Source organism: Pelophylax lessonae (assembly GCF_965119305.1).
Source record: "Pelophylax lessonae genome assembly, chromosome: 3".
Taxonomy (NCBI): domain Eukaryota; kingdom Metazoa; phylum Chordata; class Amphibia; order Anura; family Ranidae; genus Pelophylax; species Pelophylax lessonae.
Genome location: NC_138770.1, coordinates 643783778 through 643803214, shown reverse-complemented (window position 1 = coordinate 643803214; position 19437 = coordinate 643783778). Strand labels below are relative to the sequence as shown.

At 43.1% G+C, this 19437-nt stretch overlaps 1 protein-coding gene across 1 annotated transcript in view; it reads right to left on the bottom strand.

Moving 5' to 3' along the window:
• Positions 1–19437, bottom strand: part of TTC7A (tetratricopeptide repeat domain 7A) — a 596795-nt gene that overhangs the window by 295168 nt on the left and 282190 nt on the right. Inside the window, exon 12 of the mRNA XM_082252340.1 lies at positions 1558–1675. Within this exon, the coding sequence (XP_082108466.1) occupies positions 1558–1675 (118 nt within the window). The remainder of the gene's footprint in view (positions 1–1557; positions 1676–19437) is intronic.

Here is a 19437-nt window from a genome sequence, read left to right as displayed (position 1 = left end):
GTTTTCCCTGTGGTTTGATTCACATATTTGTAAATCTGTAGTATACAATTATATAAGACACTGTGCCTCCAACTGCTGATCTTACAAGATTTTGGGTGGGATTTGGAATGTCACTACAATGCTGCTTACTGTTCTCCTTGCTGGAAAGAAAGCTGTACCTATGGATCTGCAGTGGAGGATCTCCCTGCTTCTACTTCATTCATTTTGTGGATTTATGCTTCCTCCAGTTCTATTGCTGCTTCCTAAATATTACCACACCAGTAATCAGATCACCAGTCATCAGGGTGGAGGGGAATGGGGCAGCCCCGACATAAAAGGAAGCAAAGCCCTGCTCCTCTACCAAGATGGGAACTTCCACACATAACCACTTCCCGACCACCCGGCACCTTTTTACTTCAGCAGGGTGGCCCTCCTGCGCAAACCAACGTAGACCTACATCGGTTGCAGGTGGGAAGCTAGGGGGCAAGCGTGAGCCACCGCCTGCGCGCTCCCGCCCCCACTCGGCAGCGAGGAAGCCTATGCACGGGTCAGACGGCTCCAATTGCCGTCTGACACCTGCAATCGCTACCCGCTGAGAGAGAAGAACGGTCAGCTGTTGTAAACACAGTTGACCGTTCTTCTCTCTGAAATGATCACAGAGCTCATGTGATCCTTCTATATAGCATGTCTCTATGATCATCTCAGAAGCCACACCCCCCACAGTTAGAATCACTCCCATAGGCTCACATTTAACCCATTGATCACCCACAGGGTTAACCCCTCCCTGCCAGTGTCATTATTACAGTAGCAGTGCATATTTTTAGCACTGATTATTGTAGTAATGTCACTGGTCCCCCCAAAAGTGTCAAAAATGTCAGTTAGGGGTCCAATCTGTCCGCCGCAATGTCGCAGTCCCGCAAAAAATCACAGATCGCCGACATTACTAGTAAAAAAAAAAAAAAAACAATAAAAATGACAAATCTTTCCCGTAGTTAGTAGACGTGATAACTTTTGCGCAAACCAATCAAAATAAGCTAATTGTGATTTTTTTTTTTTACCAAAAATATGTAGCAGAAAAAAAATTGGCCTAAAATGTTAAAAAATTTTGAATTTTAAACTTTTTTTTTGAGAATGTCATATAGCAGAATGTGAAAAATATATATATTTTTTTTTAAAATTGTCGCTCTTTTTTTTGTTTATAGCGCAAAAAATAAAAATCGCACAGGTGATCAAATACCACAAAAAGAAAGCTCTATTTGTGGGAAAAAAAGGACATCAATTTTATTTGGGTACAGCGTCGCACGACCGCGCAATTGTCCGCTAAAGTAACGCAGTGCCGAATGGCAAAATAGGGCCTGGTCAGGAAGGGGGCAAATCCTTCCGGTCTTAAAGTGGTTAAAGAACACAGCATGGTAAGCCATTAGAAAGAATTAAAAGATAGAGCTGAAGGGAGTCTGCAGGAAATATTTGCCCCCTTGGGCACATCTTCCCCAGAACAGGTCCTCTGTAATGGTAAAATTGCTTTTTTATTTTTATGCACAAGCAGAAAGAAAAACATCTAAAGAGAGAGGATATTACCATCAGTAGCTTGCAAGCTGTACACCAGTCCCAGTGCCAGGAATCCTTTTGCGAGTGACTCTCCTGCTCCATCTCCCATGTCTGTCACTTGTTTCGCAAAACGTTCCCCTTCTTCCAACTGCAATACAGGAAAGAAACCAGAAATAAACATGTCAGATGCAAGGGCGCTAAGGCATCTGTTGTATACATAGCATTTAAAATAGCATTATTTTAAATATACAGAACCAACATCTCCCACAGCTCTGCACAAAGTTAGGACATGCAGGGCTACTCTAGTAAAGATATAATGTACAGGAATGGTGATCAATGGAGGAATTTAGCTTCAATTCATTTTGCAGCAAACTGATAGCTTTCACCTTTGCTGAAATGTTGTCAAAATTACTCTTAAAGCGGAGTTCCGGCCACAGAATCATTTTTTTTTTTACAATTACTTCCCAAACAGTGATCCCCTACCCTTAATACATCAGTTTATCCGGTTTTATACATTTAAATAATAGACTGACAATCATAAAATCTTACTTTATAAATTGTTTGCAGAGCGCCGCAACCTTTTTCCTGGTCACCCGAAGCCGCAGTATGCCAGTATATGCCCTGCTTCCGTGTTCAAGATGGAGGGGGCCGATGAATGCAGCGCGAAAGGAGCGGCCGGCCGCCTACGTCACTGCCCACTGCATCCTGGGAGCGACGAGCAAGAGCTCCCAGGACGCATTGCGGGCCGCGGCCGAGTAAGGAGGAAGTGGATGTAAAGGTGAGTATATTATCTTCTGAAATAAGGTAAGTAAAAAAAAAAAAAAAAAAAGGCGGGAATATCCAATTCTTGTACAGGTGCCAATAAGGAAGCGGATGCCATAAAATCTAAAGTAAAGATTTAGTGGCCGAAACTCCGCTTTAAATGTGACAATATGCATTGACTTCCGTAAAGTCTACTTGGAAAAAAAGTAGAAAATCAACAAAATCAACCCTTACACAGTCACCAGTGCTGATCAAATGGCTCTGTTCATCAACAAAGGATTAAAGTGATTAAAAAAGTCTCTTGATTTAAAAAATAAAATAAAACTAAATAACAAACATGTTATACACACCTCCTCTGTGCTGTTGGTTGCAGTTGGGATCTTCCTCTTCTCAGGTCCCTCTTCGCTGCTCCTGGCCCCTCCCTCCTGTTGAGTGCCCCCACGGCAAGCAGCTTTCTATGGGGGCACCCAAGCTAAGCTGCAGCTCTGCTTATCCATTCAGACACGGAACTGCCCTTCGGCCCTGCCCTTCTCGCTCCTGATTGGTCAACTGACTTTGATTGACAGAGTGCACCGCTGCTGTGTCTCAGCCAATCAGGAGGGAGAGTCCACGGACAGCCGAGGGACTCGGGGGACATCATTTGACAGAGATGGGGCTCCAATAAGTTTTAGGGGGCTGCTACACACAGAAGGCTTTTTATCTAAATGCATAGAATGCATGAAGATAAAAAAAACCTTCTGACTTTACAACACCTTTAAAGTTTTACTAAACCCACAACAGTAAAATCAGTCTTTATATGCAGTAAAGCATGTTAGTTATAGTCACTGTAGAACCTAAGGGGTTAATCCTCTGCATTGTGTAAAAAGGGGGTTTGATCCTGTCTTCTCTGATCCTTCCCTTCTTTCACAGTCCCCAATCCAACTTCTGATAGAACAGAGGCTAGGGGACGGGCTGCACATGCTCAGTTTGCTGTGTATTGCTAGAGAGTTTTTTTTTCATTTCTTGGGAGAGTGCTTGTGATCAGCACTGTCCAGACAAAGGGGGGGGGGGGGTAGGGGCTGCGTGGTGCAAAACCCTTGCACAGAACAGGTAAATATAACATGTTTGTTATTTAAACAGAAAAAAAAAACCTTTAGCATGGGTTCACACTGGGGCAACTTGTCAAGCGACTTAGCCGCCTGACAAGTCGCGCTCCATTCAGTGCAATGGAACCGTTCTAATCAGAGCGACTCAAGTCGCTCCGACTTAGAAAAAGGTTCCTGCACTACTTTGGGGAAGACTTGCATTGACTTCTATTAGAGAAGTCATATGCAAGCCCCGCTGAAGTCGCGCTGCACGGGGCGGCTTCAGAGTCGGGCGACTTTGAAGCCGCCCTATTGTGAACCCAGGCTTACAATCACTTTAACATCATAATCAATAAAAAAAAATAATTTAAACAATAACCATATAAATATCTTACACATCTGGGAGCCATGAACAGGACATTTTCACCCATCCCTGGATTGCACTAGCTTGAGAAATGTTTTTGATAGATCTGAGATTGGTGGGGCATCCGGAGAAGGAGGCTCTGTATTGTAACTAAATACACAACTAAACACTGGTGATTTTGGCATGCCAGAATGCCCTACCCCCCCCCCCCCCCCCCCACTGTTTCTTTTTTTTTTTTTTCCACTCAACTTGTTTTTGAAAGTTATAGGCCTACTGTTGGAATATAATTTGGCTCAAATACTATTCATATATATATATAACCACTTCTGGACAGGAAGACTTTCCCCCTTAATGACCAGGCCCTATTTTGCAATTCGGCACTGCGTTACTTTAACGGACAATTGCGCGGTCGTGCGACACTGTACCCAAATAAAATTGATGTCCTTTTCCCACAAATAGAGCTTTCTTTTGGTGGTATTTGATTACCTGTGTGATTTTTTTTTTTTTTTTTTTGCGCTATAAACAAAAAAATAGCAAAAATTTTGAAAAAAAAAAAAAAAAAAATTCGTTGTGCTATATGACATTCTCAAAAAAAAAAAATAGTTTTTAACATTTTAGGCCAATTTTTTTCCTGCTACACATTTTTGGTAAAATAAAATCGCAATATGCGTATTTTGATTGCTTTGCGCAAAAGTTATTGCGTCTACTAACTATAGGAAGGATTTATGTTATTTTTATTGTTTTTTTTTTTTTTTTTTTTTTACTAGTAATGGTGGCAATCTGCAATTTTTTGTGGGACTGCGACATTGTGGTGGACAGATCGGACCCCTAACTGACATTGTTTACACTTTTGGGTTGACCAACGACATTACTACAGTAATCAGTGCTAAAAATATGCACTGTTACTGGAATAATGACACTGGCAGGGAAAGGGTTAACACTGTTGGTGTTAAAGGGGTTACATGTGACCCCAGGGGAGTGATTCTAACTGTGGGGGGGTTGGGCTTGTGAGATGATCACAGAGACATGCGATCCTATATAGAAGGATCACATGGTGCCTGTGATCATTGCAGGGAGAAGGATGGACGCCTGTGTTTACATCAGCCGTCCGTCCTTCTCCCTCAGCGGGAGAGTGTCAGGCTCCATTCACACTAGAGCGCCTTGTCAGCCTGACAAGTCGCGGTCCCTCGCGGTCCATTGACTGCTACAGGAACTGTTCTAATAGGAGAGACACAAGTCGCTTCGACTTAGAAAAAGGGTCCTGTACTACTTCGGGGCGACCTCGGGGTGACTTGCATAGACATTCATTATATGAAATCCGTGCAAGTCGCGCCGAAGTCGCGGTGCATGGGACTTCACAAGTCTTCCCCGAAAGTAGTACAGAGTCGTGCCGCTGCAGTGTGAATGGGCTCTTAGGTGGCAATCGGAGCCGCCTGACACACGCGCCGGCTTCCCCGCTGATAATCGGGGGTGGGCGCTCGCCCCTTAGCTCCTCCAAGGCAAATTACATATATATATATATATATATATATATATATATATATATATATATATATTATATATATACGTGATTCTGCCTGTAGGTGCCACTCTGCCACCGTTTATATAGAGTAAGCGGTCGGCAAGTGGATAAAGATCAATGTGCAAAATTTGCAAACCTTTTAAACCACACATAGCCATTGTTTTTTAATTTTATTAGTATAATTGTTAACCAAATATTATCTATTGTTGTAACGCATGCAACAATATAATCAATACAATTCCAATTATAAAACTCAACATTAGATTGTTGAAAATTGTGCTATATTTAATTCCGCTGTATCTCTATTGATGTCTAAAAAAAAAGAAAACTGAAACCGAAGAAAGAAGAGTTTGTGAGGCCACTGTGGGAAGAGATTGCTGGGTAGAAGATGTCCTCCCAAAGGAGACTTCTGGATCATTTCCTTTAACAATAAACGTCCAAAAAGCTATTTTAATGCCTGTTAACTGCTTAGTAAACACCTACAAAATGCTTTATAAGAGTTTACGTAGCACTTTATTAGCACTCCTATGGACTATTATTGGGCTCCAACCACACACACTAAAATTGAGCGAGTTAGCTTGGCATTCTTTTGCTTGTAGAACCATTTAGAAAAAGTAAAAATATTTTTTTAGAAACCCTAAGGCTCCTTTCACACGGGCTTTCTGATCCGGTCCGCTTCTCAGTTTTTCAGGCGGACCTGATCAGATGCTCCATGCACCCCTATGGAGACATCTCTGCTGACACCCGCTGCCAGGGCTGCTCTTAGAAATCATGGGGCCCCATACAGCCTACCTGGCAGCCCCCCCTATCATTATTAGTAGACACAGACATAACTGAGAACCTGTGTGAATTGCACAATTTTTTTTTACAATTTGTTTTTTTTAGTCTAAAGGATAGGGTAGCCTGCAGCGCTGCAGGAGGGGGGGGGGGGCACAGTGAAATGGGAGTACAAAGGGAGTGAGGAGGGATCAGAAGCAGGCAGAACAGGGAGGGGGGGATCGGTGTCCGAGAAGCAATTACAGGAACGATGCCCTGTCTCTCTCCCTGCAGCATTTGAAAGCTGGCAGGGGTGGTAGAAACTCACTTTTGGCTGCTTCAGAGTGCCGCACAGGCATTCCTTCTGTAATTGCCCCTCTGCCCAACCACAATGATTCCTTGTGCTGTAGGGGCCCCCCTGTGTTCCTGGCCCCCTACAGCAGGACTGGTGATCCCCCCCTATCAGCGGCCCTGCCCGCTGCTATCCAATTCGATCCTGTCCGTGAAATCTGGACGGATGGAAACCCTATTTTCCATCCCTTTGGAGGATCGGATTGGATGAAAAAAGACAGGAGGTCCATTTTCATTTGATCTCCTATAGAGGAGAGCGGGATCTGACAGGACTGTCTCTGCAAAGTAAGCGGAGACGGAGCTGTCATCCGCCTGTTCAGCAGGCATTGGCGGATCGATCCCTGCTGAGCAAAACTGAGTCTGCCGGGCGGAAAGCCCGTGTGAAAGGACCCAAAAGATGGCCATGAGTGAGCGAATTTGGGGTGGGGGAACTTGACTGGCCTACACAGAGTCTTGACCTCAACCCAATAGAACACCTTTAGGATGAATTAGAGTGAAGACTGCCAGGACTTCTTGTTCAACATCAGTGCCTGGCCTCACAAATGCGCTTCTGGAAGAATGGTCAAACATTCCCATAGACACTCCTAAACCTTGTGCACAGCCTCCCTAGAAGAGCTGAAGCTGTTATAGCTGCAAAGGGTGGGCCAACTCAATATTGAACCCTATGGACTAAGACTGGGATGCCATTAAAGTTCATGTGCGTGTAAAGGTAGGTGTCCCAATACTTTTGGTAATATAATGTATACAGTGCCTTGCAAAAGTATTCGGCCCCCTTGAACTTTGCGACCTTTTGCCACATTTCAGGCTTCAAACAAAGATATAAAACTGTAATTTTTTGTGAAGAATCAACAACAAGTGAGACACAATCATGAAGTGGAACAAAATTTATTGGATATTTCAAACTTTGTTAACAAATAAAAAACTGAAAAAATTGGGTGTGCAAAATTATTCAGCCCCTTTACTTTCAGTGCAGCAAACTCTCTCCAGAAGTTCAGTAAGGATCTCTGAATGATCCAATGTTGACCTAAATGACTAATGCGATAAATAGAATCCACCTGTGTGTAATCAAGTCTCCGTATAAATGCACCTGCACTGTGATAGTCTCAGAGGTCCGTTAAAAGCGCAGAGAGCATCATGAAAAACAAGGAACACACCAGGCAGGTACGAGATACTGTTGTGGAGAAGTTTAAAGCTGGATTTGGATACAAAAAGATTTCCCAAGCTTTAAACATCCCAAGGAGCACTGTGCAAGCGATAATATTGAAATGGAAGGAGTATCAGACCACTGCAAATCTACGAAGACCTGGCCGTCCCTCTAAACTTTCAGCTCATACAAGGAGAAGACTGATCAGAGATGCAGCCAAGAGGCCCATGATCACTCTGGATGAACTGCAGAGATCTACAGCTGAGGTGGGAGACTCTGTCCATAGAACAACAATCAGTCGTATACTGCACAAATCTGGCCTTTATGGAAGAGTGACAAGAAGAAAGCCATTTCTTAAAGATATCCATAAAAAGTGTAGTTTAAAGTTTGCCACAAGCCACCTGGGAGACACACCAAACATGTGGAAGAAGGTGCTCTGGTCAGATGAAACCAAAATCAAACTTTTTGGCAACAATGCAAAACGTTATGTTTGGCGTAAAAACAACACAGCTCATCACCCTGAGCACATCCCCACTATCAAACATGGTGGTGGCAGCATCATGGTTTGGGCCTGCTTTTCTTCAGCAGGGACAGGGAAGATGGTTAAAATTGATGGGAAGATGGATGGAGCCAAATGCAGAACCATTCTGGAAGAAAACCTGATGGAGTCTGCAAAAGACCTGAGACTGGGACGGAGATTTGTCTTCCAACAAGACAATGATCCAAAACATAAAGCAAAATCTTCAATGGAATGGTTCACAGATAAACATAACCAGGTGTTAGAATGGCCAAGTCAAAGTCCAGACCTGAATCCAATCGAGAATCTGTGGAAAGAACTGAAAACTGCTGTTCACAAACGCTCTCCATCCAACCTCACTGAGCTCGAGCTGTTTTGCAAGGAGGAATGGGCAAAAATTTCAGTCTCTCGATGTGCAAAACTGATAGAGACATACCCCAAGCGACTTACAGCTGTAATCGCAGCAAAAGGTGGAGCTACAAAGTATTAACTTAAGGGGGCTGAATAATTTTGCACACCCAATTTTTCAGTTTTTTACTTGTTAAAAAAGTTTGAAATATCCAATAAATTTCGTTCCACTTCATGATTGTGTCCCACTTGTTGCTGATTCTTCACAAAAAATTACAGTTTTATATCTTTATGTTTGAAGCCTGAAATGTGGCAAAAGGTCGCAAAGTTCAAGGGGGGCCGAATAATTTGCAAGGCACTGTATATATATATATGTATATATATATATATATATATATATATATATATATATATATATTAAAATTTGATATAATAATATATTTGATATATAATAATATAATAATATAGTTGATATGATTGGCATGCATGTCTGGGTAATAGAAGCACGTCGCCTTTATCTCCTTCGTTCAGGTTGCACTGTACAGAGACCACAAATACATAATACATGAACAACTGTTGGGTTTAAATCTGTTTTACCAAGAGACTGCTTTATGCTGTTATTAATTTCTGCAGAATCTGGCGTGTAGGTAAAGAGAAGTCAGCCTCTTCCGGTGTCCTCGTTTCACCTGCTCCCCACATGTGTAGCCCTTTCAGGAGCCTCGGTGTAAAATCTGCAACAATAGCGCACCTAGGAACATCCTGTACGCCAGATGCACATTAATGTGGCCGCGATGGAAACCACTAGAACTGGAGCATGAAATCCAGGCATTAATTCACCTTTAACAAGCAAGCGTCATTAGAAGTCCAACCTGCAGCCTTCCTGCCGTGAGAAAACTGAGAGTTGGCTCATTGTTATTTGCTGCAGCCATGGACGGCTTCTAAAGAATCATAAAATTCTGTCCTTATTGAAAAAACATCTTGTATAATAGAGCTGCACGATTCTGGGTAAAATCAGAATCACGATTTTTTTGTTTAGAATGAAGATCACGAATCTTGGTGTAAGATCATCTTTTACATTATACAAAAAAATGGGGCTAGCTTTACGGTTTAGTTTTTTTTTTTAATTCATTAAAGTGTATTTTTTCCCCAAAAACTGCGTTTGAAAGACTTCTGCGCAAATACAGTGTGACATAAAAGATTGCAACGATCACCACTTCATTCTCCAGGGTGTCTGCTAAAAAATATATATATATAAAAAGTGCCTTGCACGCCCAATTTTTCAGTTTTTTATTTGTTAAAAAAGTTTGAAATATCCAATAAATTTCGTTTCACTTCATGATTGTGTCCCACTTGTTGATTCTTCACAAAAAATTGCAGTTTTATATCTTTATGTTTGAAGCCTGAAATGAGGCAAAAGGTCGCAAAGTTCAAGGGGGGCAAATACTTTCGCAAGGCACTGTATATATATCTATATTTATATATGTATATATATATATATATATATATATATATATACAGTATATGTATGTATGTATGTATGTATGTATATATATATATATATATATAAAATGTTTGGGGGTTCTAAGTAATTTTCTAGCAAAAAATACAGATTTTTAAGAGGAATTAAAGTCTCCAGTTTTTTTTTCCTTTTTTTTCTTCCCTGCAAAGTAAAGGCATAATGTGCTAGTATGCGTCGCATACTAGCACATTATGCAACACTTACCTGCAAATGAAGCCTGCGTTGTCCCCGTTAGCAGCCGCATCCATCTTCACCCGTCTTCCTTCCTGGTCTGCGGACTCCGGCTGTATTACTGGCCGGAGCTGCATCACGTCATGGCACAGGGCTCTGAAAAAATGGCACGGGCGGAGGTTTCTTCAGAGCGCATGCGCCGATGATGTCTTCGGCTGCATGCAATGTAAATATATCCTAAATGGTACAAGTTTAGTAGATATGTACAGTACCTATAGGTACGCCTTATTAAAGGCTTACCTATAGGTAAAAGTTATAAAGGTAGGTTTACAACCACTTGTAAGCAACATGTGTCAGAAAAAGGCTTAGTCTTTAGGAGGGTAAAGCGGAGTTCCACTCAAAAGTGGAACTTCCGCTTTAAGTTTCCTGACCCCCTGACATGGCAAATTTGGCATGTCATTTTTTTGGGGGGCGGGGGGGAGCGGGTACCTAGTTTTGACAGGTACCCGCTCCCACTTCCACTTGGGCCGCCTAGGTGGCTCAGGCGGAAGTTCTTCTCTCCCCCCTCCCTCCCTGCAATCTTCTGGGACATGTCACAGCTTTGGGGTCCCATTAGCCAAGTGATGGAAAAAACTGAGGGAGAAGAGAAACATTGGAATACTAGTCAGTACCTGTTTGCAAAAGTGTATTTGATGTAAATTTTAATTTGGCACATGTAAATTGCACATGTGCTTGCAAGCACACAGCTGAAAAATCGGAATCAACTTAAAGGGGCAGTTATACAAGCGACAGAAATTGTCATCCACACATGTGAGTCTAATACGCCCCTATGAAGGGAAGAACGTCTCATGTCCCATGAATTGGAGCCGATTCTGCGCACCATCCGTATATAGAATTTATACACCAACATATATGGAGCATACCCTCCATATATTTCCAGTAAGAAGCACATATTAACACTTGGGTGACACCATACACGGTTACATTTTCACGAGTGGAATGTGTGATCACTACGATAACTGATTTCTATTGCAATCTGGTAAGGGGTCACTTCACTTGGTTTTGTTCCACTGAGTATCTGATTCACAAGTTGCAAGATTTGAAGATTTTAAGTTCATCTAATTTCATTCATAGACTTGATTCACTCACTTGGTGCATTGTCACATTTACAGTACAGTAAAACCTTGGTTTGAGAGTAACTTGGTTTGAGAGCGCTTTGCAAGACAAGCAAATTTTTAAAATAAATTTTGACTTGATATACAAGCGATGTCTTGATATACAAGTAGCGTCATGTATAAAAAAGAAAAGAGGAGTCTCTAAAGTGTAGCAATATGGTTACATTTAATGAAGGTTCAATATTTAGCAACTCACATGGTGGATGATTAAAACAGGCACATCTAAGTGTGCAGGCATCTGGGGTAAAGCTGTCCACATAGACCATCCTCTGCACAGCCATCTTCATCATCCCTTCCCCGCTGCACTCCACGAGTGATTCAAAGCCTCACTTTCAGATCGCTCTACTGCAGGCTATTCTTCCCAGTCACGATTGCAGACTGACAGTGGTGAGAGCCGGTGGTTCAGAAGATGGTCTATGTGGACAGCTTTACCCCGGATGCCTGCAATGTTAGGTGTGCCTATTTTAATCATCAACCATGTGAGTTGCTAAATGTTGAACCTTCATTAAATGTAATCATATTGCTACACTTAGAGGCGCCTCTCATCTCTCTTATATTCTGTAGCTCTGCTAGATTTTGCTTCTAATCCCCTTGGGAAGGCTGCATATTGTGGATGGACATTTTATGGTTACACAACCTATCACATTGCTATAATCTTTGTATATAGACTATAAACTGAAGGACTTGTGGAACGAATCATCCGAGTTTCCATTATTTCTTATGGGGAAATTTGCTTTGATATAAGAGTGCTTTGGATTACAAGCATGTTTCCAGAACGAATTATGCTCGCAATCCAAGGTTTTACTGTATATGTTTTTTGGAGTTTTCATTGATTTGAATCTCTCCTAAGCCGAGCCGTGTGACGTCTACCATAGGTGCCGGGACTTCCGTTGACTGCGATAGCTTGTCCTCCCTTCTCCTCGGCCCGGCCTGCCACCATCTACTTTTCGGCACTGCTTTCTAGCCTTTTTTAAAATGGATTTGGATAGTGCCATTGGCGCTGGCGAGGACACATTTAAGGACACTGGCGCTGGCGAGGATGCATTTAAGGACACTGGCAAGGATGCATTTAAGGACACTGCGCTGGTGAGGCTGCATTTAAGGACACTGGCGCTGGAGAGGATGCATTTAAGGACAATGGCGCTGGCGAGGATGCATTTAATAACACTACGCTGGCGAGGCTGCATTTAAGGACACTGGCGCTGGCAAGGATGCATTTAAGAACACTGGCGCTGGCGAGGATGTATTTAAGGACACTGGCGCTGGCGAGGCTGCATTTAAGGACACTGCGCTGGCGAGGCTGCATTTAAGGACACTGGCGCTGGCTAAGGTTGCATTTAAGGACACTGGCGCTGGCGAGGATGTATTTAAGGACACTGGCGCGGCTGCATTTAAGGACACTGGCACTGGCGAGGCTGCATTTAAGGACACTGGCGCTGGCGAGGCTGCATTTAAGGACACTGGCGAGGATGTATTTAAGGACACTGGCGAGGCTGCATTTAAGGACACTGCGCTGGCGAGGCTGCATTTAAGGACACTGGCCATGGCGAGGATGCATTTAAGGACACTGGCCATGGCGAGGATGCATTTAAGGACACTGGCACTGACGAGGATGTATTTAAGGACACTGGCGAGGCTGCATTTAAGGACACTGGCGAGGCTGCATTTAAGGACACTGGCGCTGGCGAGGCTGCATTTAAGGACACTGCGCTGGTGAGGCTGCATTTAAGGACACTGCGCTGGTGAGGCTGCATTTAAGGACACTAGCGCTGGCGAGGATGCCTTTAAGGACACTGCGCTCGCGAGGCTGCATTTAAGGACACTGGCGCTGGCGAGGCTGCATTGATGGACACTGAGCTGGCGAGGCTGCATTCGTGGGCACTGCGCTGATGAGGCTGCATTCGTGGGCACTGCACTGATGAGGCTGCATTCATGGACACTGCGCTGATGAGGCTGCATTCGTGGGCACTGGTGAGACTGCATTTGATTAAAAAAAATGTTCTGAGTTTAAAGCTGTTTATTTTAAATTTCAGCTTTTTTCCTGAAATTTCTCTCCTAAAATTAGGTGCGTGTTATACAGTGGTGTATTTAGGTTTTCTGCTGCCCTAGGCCTGACTAAACCTGTGCACCCCCTAATTTAAATATGACCCACCCCTTCCTTTGAAGGTCACACCCCTTCCTTTTTATGACCCGAACATTTATCTGTAAACCACAGACCAAAAACCAAAGTCTATCAGTGCCCATCGGTGCAGCCATATCAGTGCCCATCAGTGTAGCCATATCAGTGCCCATCAGTGCAGCCATATCAGTGCCCATCAGTGCAGCCATATCAGTGCCCATCAGTGCAGCCATATCAGTGCCCATCAGTGCAGTTTATCAGTACCCACCGATGGCCACCTCATCAGTGGGCATCAGTGCAACCTATTAGCGCCCATCAGTGCAGCCTTATGTCACTGGATTAGTAAGATTATTCCTTTATTTCAAGATATTTGGACTTGTGTTTGCTGCCACTGATTGTAATCATAGGATTATTTCACTTATTTGTATAATGATTAGGAAGTCCATAGTGATTATATAAATAAGTGAAATAATCAGTGGCAGCAAACACAAGTCCAAATATCTTATAAGATCGGAGTAATCCTACTAATCCAGTGACATAATGTGATAGCTCATTTGAGGTGAGCAGGTCCAAAAAATTATTGAAAAGTCTTAATTGTATAGGATGCAATTCGATATGCTCACTCAAAGACAAGGATGTTTAAAGAAATGAAATTATATTATTTACATGATGCCCGCCATACCTGGGGGCAGAGGAGGGTAGGGGGAGCATTAGGCTGCAGTGCCACACTAACTAGCATTGGCGGCCGTTGGGCCAGTTGTATTAAGGGTGGTCAGCGGCCTGCGGTCTGACCGAATGTCCTGACCGGCCGGTATTATCATACCAGCAGGTAGCAGTGTGACTGCTTTATGGGGGTGCCAGACTGATTTGCCTCCTGGACCCTGCCTTCCAGTACAATTCACCCCATAAGACTGGCACTATACTAGAAGTGTAGCGTAAGCCGGTGGGGACAATTTTCGTGCGGGAGCCAGGAGAACTCTTTTTTTGTTTTTTTGTGCAGTGTGCAGATTTTTTGCTGCCCCCCCCTGCAAAGTGCCGCCCTAGGCCTGGGCCTTGTTGGCCTAGGCCAAAATACAGCACTGGTGTTATACACCGATAAATACGGTATATGCATTTTTTATGTATTCGATTTTGTTGAGCGCACTACTTTCTATACACTATTGGATGAATGATTGTCTGTTCTTTTTTGCATGCTACTCACATACACGTTAGGGGTTACTAACGTGCGAACATTCTCATACAACAGAATAAAAATTTGGAAGTGGAGTATTTTTGAATTGTATTTTCAGACAAAACAGTGCTGATTAAATGAAAATCGCACAATCCGGTATCGTACGAGAAAAACTTTCCTGTTTGCCCCTTCTGAAAATTTCAGACGGAAGCTGTGTACCAACGATCAGATTATTGTACGATCGCTTCAAAAGCGATGTTTTTAGTACGGTTTTCTGACCATGTGTATGGGCCTAAAATTAGAACTATGGGCTAAACATTTTTTTTTTTTGGATAGAGTAAGGGAGGGATATAACCCCTCCCAGATTTTTTATTTTTTTTGCCATCTATGTCCCATTGTTGAGATTTCCCTTAACTGCCTGTCGCATAGCAAAACAGGAAGTGGGAGGAAATCCCTTCAAATTATGAGAATTTCTTGGGGACCCTCAGGTCACCATAACTAGTGTCCCCATTGGAAGATTTCCCCTCTAATACTTTTCTGGGGACAACCCAAAATTTGGGATTTTCTTTTACTTTCACTTTCAATGATAATGGTAAACATGACAAATAGAGAGGGTGAATCTCCCCAACGGAGGCATTGTGAACAGTAAAAACTGACAAGCCTTCTAATCCAGGGGCTGACTGGCAATTTTCAGCCCAGGGGGCAAGTACAAACCAGAGGCCCATGGTGCAGCAACTCGGCCCCCCTCCCACTCTCCCTCTTCCCAGCCTCCTCCTGACCCCCATTCCAGGCTGAAGCTCTGCTCCAGGTACTCTCTACTCACAGGTCGAAACTGGATTCCCGACCTGGCTAGCAGGGGGGTGGTTGGGGGGATCTGGGACAGCTCGGTTGGGGCTCCAGTGGGGCATGGAACAGGCATTGCTCTGTCCTTGTCTTCATCCTGCACTCAGTAGGTCAGTGGCGGGGACTTTTTACTTTTCTTCACCAGGAATCTTTTAGGCATGTCTATGGCAGAAGCGGTGCAGCCTTTTTATGGGGCATTAGAGTGGCCCAGAGGGCAATTGCCCCCCTGCCCCCTGGCCCAGTCCTCCCCTGTTCTAATCCCTCTCCACTCTATCCAAAACTATAAAAAAAAGTTTTGCCTTGTACTTGAAGTATTGGGTTGCCTATGGCCGCCCCTGATCATTGAATAACAGTACTTATTACTAATTATGTCATGTATTTTAATATTGATGTTCTACCGTACAGATATTTATATATGCATCTACTGCTGAGGAAAGGAACAGAGATTTACGAAACATGTCAAATTTTAGGATGCATATTTTAAATGATTTATTTGTACCATGTAAATTTGATATGAATTGTACCATGAAATTACTACAAATCAGCTTGACATTATTGTCTCTTTTTTATGCCATCTTATGAGAACTGTATCCAATTACTAATACATTTATATACTATGTATCCATTGGTTGTGTATGTTGCGCCTCTTTTAACCACTTACCCACTGGGCACTTATACCCCCTTCCTAACCAGACCAACTTTCAGCTTTCAGTGCTCTCACATTTTGAATGACAATTACTCAGTCAACACTGTACCCATATGAAATGTTCATCCTTTTTTACTCACTAAAATTGAGCTTTCTTTTGTTGGTATTTTTTCATCACTTTTTCTTTTGTTTTGTTTTTTGCGCTATAAATGAAAAAAGACCTAAAATTTGGGAAAAAAGTGCATTTTTCTTCATTTCGGTTTACAAATTTAGAAAATTTAGTAATTTTTCTTGATAAATTTTGGCCAAAAGTTATACTGCTCCAGATCTTTGGTAAAATCCAACCAAAATAAGTATATATTATTTGGTATTTGTGAAGGTTATGGAGTCTACAAGCTATGGTGCCAATCATTGAAAATGTATCACACTTGATGTACTGCTGGCCTATCTCATTTCTTGAGACACTTACAAGCCAGGAAAGTACAAATACCCCCCACATTACTCCTTTTGGAAAGTAGACATTCCAAGGTATTTAGTAAGAGGCATGGTAAGGTTTTTGAAGTTGTAACTTTTTTTCCACAATTCTTTGCAAAATGAAGATTTTATTAATTTTTTTTTTTCTTTTCACATAATTGTCATACTACCAAGTTTTTTTTTCTCACACACTGCATATGCATACTTGTAACTACACCCCAAAATACATTTTGCTACTCCTCCTGAGTATGGCGATACCACGTGTGTAAGACTTTTACACAGCCTGGCCACATACAGAGGCCCAACATCTAAGTAGCACCTCTAGGCGTTCTAGGAGCATAAATTACACATAAAGTATAATGAGTCTTTTGAACTTATTTTTTTCTACAAGTTTCTGGAAAATGTGGAAAGAAAATTAAAACCCATTTTTTTTTTACACTAAATTGTTTATTTATAAGATATTTCTAACACATAGCATGTACATAGCAAAAATGACACCCAAAATACATTCTGCTACTCCTCCTGAGTATGGCGATACCACATGTGTGAGACTTGTACACAGCCTGACCACATACAGAGGCCCAACATTCAAGAAACACTGTCAGGTGCTCTAGGGACATATAATTACAAAAGTAATTTCCTGACTACCCATTACATTTTTGTGAGGCACTGTAGGGCACTGAGAAGCACTGTATTGGCATTGATGTGGCACGGATGAGCACTGATGTGGCATGGATGTGGTACGGATGAGCACTGATGTGCCATGGATGTGGCATGGATGAGCACTGATGTGTCATGGATGAGCACGGATGTGGCATGGATGAGCACGGATGAGCCCTGATGTGGCATGGATGTGGCACGGATGAGCCCTGATGTGGTACGGATGAGGCACGGATGAGCCCTGATGTGGTACGGATGAGGCATGGATGAGCACGGATGTGGCATGGATGAGCACTGATGTGGCACTGATGTGGCATGGATGAGCACTGATGTGGCATGGATGAGCACTGATGTGGCATGAATGAGGCATGGATGAGAACTGATGTGGCATGGGTGGGCGCAGATTAGGCATGGATGTGGCACAGATGGGCATTATAGAGGCAATGATGGGAACAAATGAGGCATGTATGAGGCACAGATTGTTATTAATGAGGCATGACTGAGGCATGGATGGGCATGATTGAGGCACGGATGGGCATGATTGAGGCATGGATGGGGTACAGATGGGCACGATTGAGGCAAGATTGAGGCGCGATTGAGGAAAGAATCAGGCAAGGGTGAGTGGTGCTGCAGTCTCCCTCCTCTCCTTGCACGCTGTACTGATCACTGTGTACAGCGTGTGAGGAGAGAACTGAACCGGACATGCACTGGCTTGTTAAAAACTGATCGCTCCATCATTGGACAGAGTGATCAAGTGGTAAAGGGCTGCTGTCATTGGCCCTATACCACGATCCATGATGCACACACTTCCAGATTTTGGGGGGAGATCCATGTATGGCCTCCCAGAATAAGCCAACCGCACTGTAGCCGTCATTTGGCTATGGCCCGGTCGGCAAGTGATTAAAGTCCCAGGGCAAATTTAGATATGAATTACATCTGTTTGGCCCAGCCCCCAACCTTCAATCTCCTAGGACATATTACGCATCCCAGGAGGCTGCACTACCAGTCCTACAGCGCTGCCATGCCTCGCACACATGCACTGGAGAGACTTCAGGAAGTCACAGCCATCTCCCATAGCCAAGATGGTGGTGCTGGGGAGCCAAAACCCAGTGAAGAATAGCTAGCTGGTTAGTGTTTTTTTTTTTTTTTTTAAAGTCAGCATGATTGGCCAAAGACAGTGACAGCTTCCTGGCATGACCAGTCAGTTGGATTCAGACTAGGATCTGAACATCCCTGGTGCAAATCAAATACCTAAAAGTGCAATAAGCACAAAGCGACTTCAGTTTCTGCGGCTGCAGCTGGCTCCGCTCTCTATCAGTCTATCATCATGATGGACAGGCTCATGAAGCAATACCTGGACCATGAAGGAGGAGAGTGCAGAGACAGCCGGGAACCTACATATTAGGAGATAGAGGTCAGATAGGACAGTCCTAATGAATATTTGCTTTACTATGCAAAATAAAACTGCCTTGCATTTGCATAAACTATGTACATGTCATATTATAAATGCCGCTCTGTGTAGACCTAAGACCGGCGGTCTTTTATGACCTCTATCTCCTCCGAATATATTTCTCTGCAGCAAAAATTAATTTCTGTCCAAAAGCAAAAGGAATGATAAATACGGCTGCATATATGGCACAAAGGTTACAAACAACACATTTAAGATCATTGTTGGGCAAAGGCCAATGTGAAGTCAATGTGTCCTCTAAAAGTCCACATTTGGCAGGTGGAAAATCTGACGCGTTCCTCATACTCCACTCTGTAGCAATAAAAGCCTCTGATATTGTGCAGACTTAACACAACATGGCTCACCCATAACCATGGAATGCCAATGGGGAACAATCCAAAACAGTAGTTAGAAGCTTAACAAAAAAAACAAAATTCCATCTGCGGTGCATCCACATCAAATCCATGACTCATTCACACCAAATGAAAGGACGTTCCTCTCCTGAATTCTAACAGCTGAAACATATACATAGAAACTCTTTTGAAGAACCGTAAGGGAGAAAGTGCATTGTCCTAGTGTATGAATTTAAATCCAGTTTAAATCAATTACTTGGTCGGCCAGAGTGGAGGGCAGAGGAGACATTAGTGGTCTAATTGACCCCTTATGTTTCCATAAAGAGAACCTGTCACCTGCCCAATGCTATCACATTGGGGGCTTGTTAGCCCCTCGTGATATCTATATAGTTAAAGCGGAGTTCCACCCAAAAGTGAAACTTCTGCCTTAAGTGCTTCTGACCCCCCTGACATGCCACATTTAGCATTTCATTTGTTTTTATGGGGAGGGGGGGCAAGCGGGTA